At 48.4% G+C, this 12,227-nt stretch overlaps 1 protein-coding gene and 1 pseudogene across 1 annotated transcript in view; both read right to left on the reverse strand.

The window, feature by feature from the left end:
* UBASH3A (ubiquitin associated and SH3 domain containing A) overlaps window positions 1–9,362 on the reverse strand; it is a 40,433-nt gene extending 31,071 nt beyond the window's left edge. Inside the window, exons 1-4 of the mRNA XM_019745660.3 lie at window positions 9,167–9,362; window positions 7,164–7,217; window positions 4,491–4,677; window positions 1,430–1,628 (exon numbers count right to left, since the gene is read on the reverse strand). Of these exons, the coding sequence (XP_019601219.2) occupies window positions 1,430–1,628; window positions 4,491–4,677; window positions 7,164–7,217; window positions 9,167–9,279 (553 nt within the window). The 5' untranslated portion in view covers window positions 9,280–9,362. The remainder of the gene's footprint in view (window positions 1–1,429; window positions 1,629–4,490; window positions 4,678–7,163; window positions 7,218–9,166) is intronic.
* Window positions 9,363–10,063: 701 nt separating this feature from the next.
* On the reverse strand, window positions 10,064–10,124 carry LOC148754730 (U6 spliceosomal RNA; annotated as a pseudogene).
* Window positions 10,125–12,227: the final 2,103 nt, after the last annotated feature.

Here is a 12,227-nt window from a genome sequence, read left to right on the forward strand (position 1 = left end):
CTGCATGTAGGGCTCACTCGACTCCAGGATGACCTCATTTTAACGAATTATATCTACAAAGACTCTGTTTCCAAATAGGGTCCTTTTCTGAGGTTCTGGGTAGACATGGATTTTAGGGGACACTATGACAGTGACCTTCAGGCAGGCCCTTCACCCTTCATGGCCTAGGTTTCTCCATTTTTAAAATGGGCAATGAGACCCACTTGGGGGGGGGGCATGAAGAGTAAGTGGCTCTGAGGTAAGTGGCTGACACATTGTATCAGAACCATGTTTTCCTTTCAGAGGCAGGAGATGAGAGAGCCATCCTTTGAACTGGCATTTACATGAAGGAGACTAGTCCACAGAGACATGGGTCCCGTGATAATAATCCAGCAGCTATGGTCCCCGGACTCTGTAAGCCAGCCTCCAAGTGGAAACCTGGGACTCAGGGATTTACTTATGAGGCTGGGACCTGGGTTCGTACACCTCTGAGGATGGGGGACGTGGGACGCCTGTGGAGGGCAGCCGAAGGGTCTCACCACCGGGACTGGGGCCCCGAGTTTCAGAGTCAGCTCATCACAACCACCCTGACAAGTGTCTGTGTGCCAGGAACTACGGGGAAGTTCTGCAAAAGTAGGCTGTGTGGTTTGATAAACCAGAGCCTCACCATTTTGCCGAGAAAGAGAAATGGCTCAGGGACTTGAGCTGACTCGATTAAGGCACAGCACTGACCAGAAATGCAGGAGAAAGTCACGTCTTCAGAGGTCAAGTCAAGATTCTTCTGACTGACCCCACCTGGAGCGTCAGCCTCCAGATCAGGGCTGGAGTTTGCAGAAAAGGGAATTTTGCTGATTTTCAAAGTGAGTCTAGATAATCTTTCCCCAAGAAGCCAAGGAGAGAAAACTAAGCTCATACCATGAAAATTAAAATTAATCAGCTAGGACCTGTGTTTGACACACGGTGCTGACCTGGTGAGGAGAGGTGGCCACTGTGGGACACTTTCCAGCCTACAATCCTTGCCACCACACTGCCACTCAATGTCCCCCCTGGGACAGTTTCTCAGGCAGCTAGAAAATGGCAAGTGTTTGGAAAATCAATTTGAACTCGATGTAAATGAGGTTATTCCCACTTGGAGAAAAGACGAGTGCTGGTTCCCAGGTTTTGTTTGCTTACGTGTTAAGGACGTCTGGCTCGTTAGCAAGGCTCTCGTAAATCGTTCGGCCTCAGGTTAAGGCCCTGTCAAAGTAGCTGACTGCAAAGGGAGGGGTGGGGATGGGAATGCCCTGGGCAGGGGTGTGCACCCCAAGCCCAGCCCAGCCAGACATCTGACCACCACTGAGCGAGGAATAGCCACCTTGTGTGTCCAGGGGTGGCCAGCACAGCCCCAGACACAAAGGGGTTGCTTTCTATTAACCGGGCCCTGTGTGTGCCACCGGCTGGGGCTGCCTACCTGCTAAGACAGCAGCTTCCGTGGCGAACATCATGGCGAATTCCCGGATGACGTCTGCATGGCTGTCGGTGACGAAGAAGCCCAGGTAGCTGATGGAAGAGTGGAGAACCAGAGGGACCACCGAGGGGAAGGAGCCCAGCATCCTGTCCCCAGCTCTCTTGAGGGCCTCATAGAGACATTCCACCTTCTGGTCTTCACACTACGGGGAGAGAAACAGTGGGTGTGCCTACTCACTGCTTATGAGAAGGTCACCTGTCTTCGCCTGAAAATCAAAGGCCTTCCAAAGTGAGAGGCAACAAGCATTACTGAGCTCAATAAGAATAGCTATTTGGGAATCATTAATTCAGGCAGAAACCCCAATACTGTGCCGATGAGCAGACAAAGGCGAGGGGTGTCTGTCGGCGAGAGAGGGAAGGGGCACAGTTCCATCTGCAAACGGAAGGCGGTTCTATAGCGCAGATGACATGACACAGTGATGCTCATTCTAAACACTGTTTGTAATTTCCAGTCCCGTGGTCATCAGTCCAGCGGTCATCAGACCTGCTTTCTTCTTATCTTTGCAAACAGTCCCCCAGGACACAGGTTGCTCAGGCCCAGTGCAAAGGTTGTTTTGCTCTGTTTTAACATCCTGGAGGTTTGAGGAGTGAGCCCGGCAAGGCGGTTCCTCTGCGGTGGCTCCATTTATTATTTTTTATACCAATTAATGTAATTAATAAAAATTATGCAGCCTGGTGATCCCCTTTCTGTTCACAACTAACATAATTTATCCAGTCTGTGTGTTTGGGGTTATGGGTTTGTTCTACACCTGGTCCTCAGTTTCTCAGCGATTGCAGGTAAGACTCTTTTTGGAATGGAACATCCTTTCACTGCTCAGCTGGGCCATCCCTTGTCACTGAGCTACAGGCTGTGGGGACAGAGCCGGGAGCGCAGTTTCCAGGCTCTTGGACTCACATGGAAAGGTGCTCACTCGGGGAGTAAATGGCCATCAACTGTGATTGCATGGCCATCAGCTGTGGCTAGTTGGCCGTCAGCTGTAACCAGTGAGCCATTGGCCACTAATATAACTGCTGTGGCTAAGCTTGCAAGGGGCGGAGTGTGGATTGTGGATTGTGTGGCTCCTGCTTTCTGTGTCTCCAACACAGCTGCCAGCAAGACTATAGTGGTATGTCTCCCCCACCTATGGCTCCGTGGGTGTTCCTTTTTGGCCTCACCATGTCCTATGTTCTTATGTGTGGAGCGGGACTAGAGACCCTTCATGACACCCTGCATGACACAGGCCCTCCGTGCCTGTCATGTTGACTCAACCCCCACGTCCCATCCTGAGCCAGTCCCCTCTCCATGCCTTGGCCCAGAGCTGTGCTCACCAGGGCATCATTTAGCTTCTGGCAGTTTCTATAGTCTCCTAAGCTGTCACAGGCGTGCCACTCGGAGCCCTCAGCGAGGAGGGTAGCAGCCTGTACCTCCCGCTGTTGACTGGCTGGCCGGGGCACAGGCCACGCTCTCGCAGTGACTGAGCCAGTCATGGATGCTGACAGGGTCTTGGCTCTTAGGCTCGCAGGAAAGTGCTGCTGGCAAGTCCCCTCCTCTGCCACCCTGTCCTCCTACCCACCTTCCACAGGTATCAGCCTGTCGTGCAGGAGACCCTGCTCGCTGCGCCATTTGTCGGGCGGGGGGTCCTGCAGGGTCTCTGCTCCCGCTCCCCACACAAGAACGCAGGATATGGTGAGGCCAAAAAGGAACACCCACGGAGCCATAGGTAGGGGAGTCATACCGCTATATTCTCGCTGGCGGCATCCACCTCTCTGCAATCCACTCCCGCTAGCTCAGCCACCATCCTCCTGCCAGCCCCCACTTTTCTCTCTCTCCTAGCATAGCCACAGCAGTTATATTAGTGGCCAATGGCTCACTGGTTACAGCTGATGGCCAACTAGCCACAGCTGATGGCCATGCAATCATAGTTGATGGCCATTTACTACCTGAGCCAGCACCGGTCTATGTGAGGCCGAGAGCCTGGAAACTGCTTTTTGGGGTTCTGTCCCCACACAGCCCTACACGCCGTGGCCTGAAAGCTTGCCCTGCCCATCCTTTCTTGTCTTTCATCCTTCACAGGTGATTCTCCGAAAGAAATCTACTGCACTTCTAATCCCACCTTGGGTCTGCTTCTTGGAGGACCCTGAACCAACATACACTCTGACACTATCTCCCCACTGCCTCGATTCGCTGCACACAGCTCTGTGTGACCCCTCTTCCTAGTGCCACCCCCCACAATGCCACACCGCACCCCACAGTGGCAGAGCCCCATCACCTGGGCAGTTCTGTCAAAACTGCTCAATCCGATTGCTGAGTGGAACCCTTAGAACTGGCTGACAGCAGGGCAGGGCCAGGCCAGGGTGTGCCCTCTCCAGGTTTCTCGGGTGGGAGCCACAGAGGAAGTGGTGTCTGCCCCTCCTTCATTCTCACACCCCTTCTATTTTGAGCACCCCAGGTCCTTCTCACCTTCCCCGGGCCCCTATGGAGCTGCTCATTTGACCATTTTTTAAATCAGGACTGGTCCTTGAGGCAGGGAACAGCACCGCATTTGTGACTGGACAACACCTACCCACTCTTCCGTCGATCCATCACACATTTCTGAAGCATCTACTCTATTTTAGGCGCCATGCTAATCTCTGGGGTACCCAGATGAGTGAAGCATCCACCTTCCATGAGGGATTCAGTCTGGTGCACCAGACACAGGGAAAGTGCCACTAGAGATATAAATAAAAAGGAGGTGGGAGCACAAAGGGCAGCAACCCCATCTACTTGGGAAGCTGGAGGAGACTTAAAAAAGGGAGGAGGTAAATGAGTTGGGTTCTGAAGGATGAATAGGAGTTCACCAGATGAGGGTGAAGAGAAAAGTGAAGGATATCTCAGGCAGAGAGGTCAGCAAATATTACAGGTGTGCACTGCCCCATGAACATAAATCATAGGACTGCTCCATGTGTCCCCTCATTCCCTAGTTATCATAGAAATGACATCAGCTGCCGCGTTAATGAGTGTTAAAGGCTTGTTGGGGCTGGCTCACCGTGAAGAAGTCACAGAGTGTTATGTGAGGAAAGACTTCATGCGCTCTGTTCTTTGTGCACTGGCGCTTGCTCTCTCTCCAGAACTCTTGAAGTTTTTCCAGCAGGGGCCCCGTGGGACAGAGAAAAAGGGCATACTCCTGGGGGATGGGGTCGTCAAGAGAAGGGTCATTGCAATGACAGTGCAGCCTGCAACAGAGAACAGGACACGTTCAGCTGGTGTCCTGACAAAAAGACGCAATGGCGGCAACTCAGAAAAACAGGCCGTGCTGAGCATGTGACATGTACACGTCACATAACGTAGTCCTCCGGCCACTGCATGGGTGACACGCACCAAGCATGTGGCCTTGTGCGGCCACAGAGCAGGTGGGTGTCCACTCAGGTCTGAGACCCAGGTTAGTCTGATTCCCAGTTTGTAGACCAAGAAAACGAGAGAAAAGTGACAGTGAAACTGCTCTTCCAATGACTTTGTTGGTCTAGCCATCTTCTTAGTGTTGAAAACATTTTGTGCAAAAAAAATTCACATTTTAATTTTATCTCAAACTTCAAATTAAATGTAAAACTCAATCCACAAAGAAGGAGACAAAATTTAGTCAACTCATATTTTCTTTCAATTCAGAAAGTTATTTTAGATGTATGGGAAATGACCTATACGCCAATACTCAAGTTCATTCTTACTGATAATAAAAGTGAGAATTAAAACAACTGTTTTAATTCTCATCTGTCAAATGAATGATGTGATTTTCAAAGGGTAAAAGTCATGCTCAGTGGTGTCAAAGGTGGAGCAAAACTTAAGGCTAAGTCTGCAATCTTTATATAAAGCAATTTGCCAGTATGTGTCAAGAACCTTAACATTCACATTCCACTTAAACGGAATTTCCAGGAATTCTACTTCCACAAATTTAATGAAAGGAAAAAGCAAAAAGCATAAATAAAACTGCACGTATAAAATATTTATTGTAGGGTTTTTATAATAGGAAAGAAAGATTAGCTGAACGGTAGCAAATTTACCTACCTATTCCTTAGAAATTATGGTTTCAAAGAGTTTCTAATGACTCAGGGAAGTGCTTGGGAGATAATATTAGGTTTAGAAAGCAGTATTCAACCACGTAGGAACACATTACTTACGTGTAAACACAGTCTGCCTGATAATAACAAAAAATACCAGCTGTCCCCCCTTCATTCTGGCTCCCTTCCCTCTTAGGGAGGCAGGTTTTCTTCTAGACATTTCAGTCATAAATCCATAGGTAGCATTTGTGTGTTTTATACAAATTATAAGCCATAGTCTAAATTATTCTGCGAGTAATTGTATGTTTTACTCAACAATATGTCTTCCCGATTTGCCCATGTCGATAACACACACATCTAGCTGAGCTGTATAACATCCTGTCAGGTACCTGTGTGTAATCCTCCATTCACCCCTTCCATTGGTGCACATTTAAATTGTTTCCTTTTTTAATACCATAATTAAGATTTTTGCACATTTTCTTATGCCCATTCTCCAGAGAATGTCCGTAGACTTGGAGCTGCTTGGGCAGGTGGCGACACACATGCTCAGTGTGGACTAGACACCCCAGATTGCAACCAGGAAAGCAAGCGATCACCGCTTCCGTCCCCTTCACCAGCATTGGAAGGTGCCCGTGGTTTCGAATGGCACCTTGATTTGCACCTCCCTGATTACTAGTGAGGTTGGGCCCACTCTTGGCTGAGACTCAGGGACCCTACTGTGTCCCCGTTCCTTGGTGGGACTTGCAGTCTTATTGGCTGAGTCATAACCAGCAGGGACCAACCAGGGCCCTCACAGCAGTGGGACTGGTTTCTAACTCAAACTTGGCACCGACTTCAGAGCTCGCCTAGCCCAGGGGGCCCTGGGTATTTCCCTCTGCCCCGTGGAGGGGCTGCACACTCTGCCCTTGGCCTAGAGTTCCTGGAGGGGGAAGAGTGCTGGACACTCAAAGGCCCGCGTGCACTCAGTGTCTGCCGGCCTGCTCTGCAGACTGCACCACCGCCTTGCAGGAGCTGGCTTTTATTGTTTGATTCTCACTGTGACTGTCCTGGGGCAGAGCCAGAGGGGACTTCCCGCCTAGGGGAAGAAGATGGCCTCATGGCACATTCAGGCGGGCCTGGTCTGAGAACGGGGTGCCTTCTCGGGATTCCCAGAGCAGACAACCGAGGCCGGGCGCCGTGGGTGGTAAGCCAAGTCACAGCGGGTGAGTGGCTGAGCCGCCGGGAACCCAGCTTCTCAGCCTACGCCCCAGTCACTGGGCGCCCCTTAAGCTGCACCGTACCCATGCCTTAGGGGGCATTCATGACCCCAGGAAATTCTCTCCCCATCAGAGGCAGCCCGAGAGAGTGGCAACCTCTATTTTATATCAGCAAAAAGGGCTCTTCCATATTTATTCAACAAATCACATGAATTATCTCCTTTGCAGTCACATTTGGATTAAATCAGATTTTTAAGGGAAGAAAGCCTTGTTTGATGGTCTTTCTCCTTTGTTTTCTATTTGAAACTGGGCTCTTTCTTCCTTTCCCTGGTGCTGGGAGGCAGGCATGGAGGTGGCCCTGCCTCCGCCCCACCCAGACTGTACCGGGCACTTCCCAGTGTCCACTCAGAGTCCTCAGGCAGGAGTAGGTCAGTCCACGCACCCCGGCTCTGCAAAGACAGCCCCACTCACCACTCTGCTGCCTCCTCTGCCGTCTTCCTTCCCGTGGCTGCCAGTGCCTTCAGCCTAAAGGAAAGCAGAACGAAGGAGCATTGAGAACCCTGCCTTCCATTGGCTGGGAAAGAAAGGACAGGCAAGGGTAGCCCTGCCACCCACTGGACCTCTGGAGGGCCCCAGGAGGGCTGGACCGCGAGACTTCACAATTGGGTACAGCACTCAGGCCTCTGTCCTCCGCGTGGCCTCATTGTGGTTTTTGAAAATACAGATCTGCTCCTATCTCCCTGCTGATTTTCCTTTGGGGGCTCACACCTCCAGTCCTTGGCACAACCCAAGGGCGCATGCTCTCAGGTTCACCCACACCTGCAATCCCGTCTCCCCTGCCCTCCCCCACAGCCAGGTGGACCCACTCCCGGATCCTCCAGTCAGCTGTGAAGGGCCATCCAGGGCCCCAATTGGCACATCTGCCTCCCCACCAAATATGGCCCTCGCCAACATGCCCATGGTTCTTCCAGGCTCGGCTCAAATGCCCCACTTCCAGGAAGCCCTCCCAGACCACCCACTAGTGTGGACCTGCAGCCCCTCCTGTGTTTCCCCACTGCACATATGGTCACCACACTTCTCATCTCAATGGACTTGAGTCCATTTGCCTCCCCTCTCAGCCTGTGGGCCCCTGAGGCCTAAGCATTGTAACTGGATGTATATACATTGAGCTGAACTGAACTGAACTACACAAAATTGAACAGAACGGAATATGGCTAAGGGAAGTCACTCAGGAGTTCAGCCGGAAAAAGCTGGAGGTGATGAGGAGGCCAGGGGGGTGCTGCCCAAAGCTGCCACCCTGGGAACACGGACAGGATGTGCTCTCTGGAGAGGCCTCGGCCTGGAGCCTTACCTGGGGCACCCCAGCCTAATGAGAAGCTTAAAACATGTTTCCTGCCCCCAGACGGCTAATGTTTGAATGCGAAGGGATTCTGAGTATGTGTCCACAGCACAGCGGCAGCCAGCAGTGCGAGAAAACATGGACTTCCGGTCCTGCCCCAGCACCAGCTGTCCTTCTGGCCTCAGTGTCCCCGTCTGCACCTGATGGCAGGTGCCCAGGGCGGAATCCACACACAGCAGTCACTCTGCTCACACTGGCTCCCGGTCCCCATTTCCCAGGCCCCTGGTTTGTTATGAGCATGAGGTAAGGACAAAGTTCTGATCTGGTTTGGAGAAGAAGGGCGTCTGGCTGGCTTCAACATGGTTTCACCCCGTGGGGTCAGGCTTTTGTGATAACGTGTAAGGAAAGTTTGCCCCCCTCCCAAATCCAGCGTTACTTAAGGGGACTTCTGACGTGTTTTTCATGTGAATGAGCACGTGAAAGGACCAGATCTGAGAATCTCGTTTCCACGGAAGCTATAACCCAATGTCAGTATCATAGCTCATGGCTTCGGGGGTCTTCTTCCCTCTCGGACGGGGGTCACTCCTAAGGTGAACATTTTCTACGTGTGGTCGTTTACCTTGGGTAACATGGTTTGGGTAGTTCCTGAACCATTTTGTTCCATTATCAGACATTCAAGAGGTTTTCCCTAAGGATGAATGGCCCCCTGCACCACTGAGAAACCCATTCTCATCTCAACAGGTCCCAGCACTAGAGACTCATGGGTTTCGGGGCCTTTCAAATTAGTTTAAAATATCATCTCAGAGTCACCGAGCTGCCCACAAAGAGGGTACACAGGCCCCGAGCTCCTCCAAACCCCGAGAAATAGGGGCATCACAGTGACACATGGCTTTCAATTTTCACAAATTTCAGGGTCCTCCCCCCATCAGCCAGCTGCCAGAGTTTTTCTTTAAAAGGCAAAGGTCATGTCATTTACGAAAAGCAGGAAAGGGCCTTATTTTGAGACTGTATCTCACCCTGCAAGCAGAACCCCTTGACAGGAAGTAAGCGCCCTGAGCAGCCAGTGTTTTGCGGCTGGGACCTCAGAAGGGTCAGGCTGGGGGTCTGGGGCATGCCCCAGCTGGGCAGTACTCACGCGGTGTGTGCCGGGAAGCCCATCCCCAGGAGGGGGTCCAGGAGCGAGGCGGTGCTGCGGCCCTTGAGCTTGCTGTGGACCTTGGCGTAGACCTGTGTCTCCCCGGCTGCCATCTCTTCCTGCCTGCAGACTGAAATGAGTAGATAAAGCCAGAGAAGGAGCGGCAAAGAGGCTGAGGCTGCGAAGAAAAACCTCAAGTCTTTTTTGATCTTTCTGACAAAAGTTAATATCCTGTTTGCATGAGATATTGGTTTTCAGAATTCTCTTTGCAGGGTGCTGGGGTGTAGTGTCTATCAACCCTGTTTTCACAGTGGGGGTTGGGTGTCAGAGGTCCAACCGAGTCCCTGTGTGGGATCAGCCTTTGCTCTGTATTTGGGAGCAAGTCTGCCTGGGAGGGAGGGAGTGGAGGGGCGAGGGTTCTCCACTGGGTCCCACTGGCCACAGAACCACCTAGGGCCCTGGATCTCAATCTCCTTATCTGCAGACAAGACCTTACGCTACACTGGATCTATTTTCCATGTTTACACTAAAAGTTTTGGTTCTTTTAGTTATTCATCAACTTCTTTTTCGATTTTAAAACCTTGTAAAGTTTAACACACACTCAGAACAGTTGCTGCATTGTATGTGTACAGATCCATGAATTTTCATAAAGTGAATACACACACATGTCTCCTCCAGGACCAGCAATAAAACTGTGGTCCTCAGCTGGGGGAATTCTGGCCCCCGGCCCCAGGGACCATTGGCAATGTCTGGACACATTCTTGGTTATGTCAGCTGGAGGACGGGGTGTTTGTTACTGGCGTCTAGAGGTCGAGGCCAGGGGTGCTGCACTGCCCACGAGAGCAAAGGATCCAGACCAACACACAAACAGCGTCAAGGCTGAGACTCCGTCCTCTAGGCCATGCGAATCTTCTCTGTATCATTCCAATTTTAGTATATGTGCTGCCGGAGCAAACACGAGAAGTACAATTCATTTTTATGGATTGACAACATATCCAATAATCTGGCTCAGATCACTTATTAATTCTAATATTTTGTAGATTCTTTGGATTTTTCCATGTACCCAATTATGTAATCAAATCATGGCAATTTTCCCCTCCCTTTCTAATATTTATACACTTTATTTCTTCTTCTTGCCATATTGTTCTGGCAAAGACCTCCAGTGCCATGTTGAATAGAAGTGCCTTTTTGGTAGCTACCTTTATTCAGATTAAGAAAATTCCTTTTCACTCCTAGTTTACTGGTGTTTTCAAAGATTAGTGGCTATTGCGTTTTATCAAATGCTTTTCTGGCATCTATTGAGATGATCATATTGTTTTCCTCCATTATTCAGTGAATGAGGTAATGTGCACCAATTGACTTTCGAATGTCAAATCAACCTTGTTCTCCTAACTTAAACCTCCTTAGTCAGAATATGTTACCCTTTTTATGTATTGCTGGATTCAATTTGCTCATATTTTGTTTAGAATTTTTGCATCAATATTTGTAAATTACCTTGGCCTGTTGTTTTCCTTTCACGTAATTTCCTTGTGAGGTTTTGATGTCAGTAGAGCGATCAACTTTTTCTGATTTTCCTGCAACTTTCCTGGTGTTAGCACTGAAAGTTCCCATCCTGGCAGCCCTCTCAGTCTCCGGCAAACAAGGACAGTTGGTCACCCTAAATGTCAGCATTATTCTGGCCTCATGAATGAGTTGGGATGTAGTTCCTCTTTCCTGATTCTCTGGGTTTTTGTGAGATTGGCATAATTTCTTTCTTAAATGTTTGAAAATATTTACTAGTAAAGTCATCTGGGTCTAGAATTTTCTTTGTTCAAAAGTTTCAAATTGTGAATTTAATTTATTTAACATATATAGGAGTATTCTTCTTGTATCTGTTATATTACATTGTTTTTCAAATAATTTGACCGTTTTATCTAAGTTGTCAAATTTCCTGGCATAGAATTGCCAGGTCTCCTGTATTTTCTTCCAATTCTGTTACATAATTTTCTATGTGGAGGCCTTGCCGTATTTATTAGATTATTTTTAGGTGTTGGGTCATTTTTGATGCCACTGTAAATTATATATTTTTAAAAAATCATGTTTGTATTCTTTTTGCTGGTAATCAAAATACTATTGATTTCACATTGAACTTATATCCAGAAGTCTTGCTTGACTTACTTACCAGTTCTAATCATTTATCTTTGTCCCAAAACAGTTTTGTCTATGATTAATGACAGTTTTATTCATTTCTTACCAGTGCATATTCTTTTCTTTTAAAGTTTCTTCCCCCCCCACCTTCATTTCTTTTTTCTTCTTCTTTTCTTCTGTTTCCTTTTTATTCTTTTATTTTTTTCTTCTTTCTTCTTTTTTGATTTTATTGAAATGGCTTGGACTCTAGTTGTTGACTAGAAATGATATATATATCTATATAATACATCTACTTGTATTGTTCTCCATCTCAGAGGAAAAGGTTTCAATAGTTCACCTTTAAGTGAAAGTTAATTAGATTTTAAAATAATATCTTTTTTCTTTGAGGTATTCAAAGGATGAAATAATTTCATTATCAAATAAATTATATATCTTAAATTTGAAAGTCTGAAAATAGACAAAGCTTTTACCCAGAGGGAAAAGAGTAGATCTGGGGTCTGATATATAGCCTCTACTCAAATACATTTTTTTTCTTCTAAATAATAAACCACTTTTTGAGCAATTGTGCTTATAACATGTTAAAATGTAAATTTCTTTTTTTTAAAAAAAACACCTTAATTGTGTAAGTGAGGAAATGCCCATCTATCTTAATCCCTTTTCTTAGCTTGAAAAGTTACCTTCCAAGGCCAACAGGGGAAATGTTAAAGCTTCCTAATGGACAATTTCGCCTGTGACTGACCCCCAAAACCTCTCTTCCCTGCTAGAGGAAGGGGTCAAGGTGGCGACTGAGACCTCGCCCAGAACTCAAGCTGTGTGCAAATGGCTATGAAGGCCTCACAGCTTCCAGGGGAGCCCTCTCACACCTCTAAACCAAGACTCCTTAAGACACCAGCTTGATGAATACCAGATGCAACCCTAGGTATGCCGATTTCTG

The sequence above is a fragment of the Rhinolophus sinicus genome, chromosome 17, assembly GCF_057876585.1.
Source record: "Rhinolophus sinicus isolate RSI-liver-muscle chromosome 17, RSI-T2T, whole genome shotgun sequence".
NCBI lineage: Eukaryota > Metazoa > Chordata > Mammalia > Chiroptera > Rhinolophidae > Rhinolophus > Rhinolophus sinicus.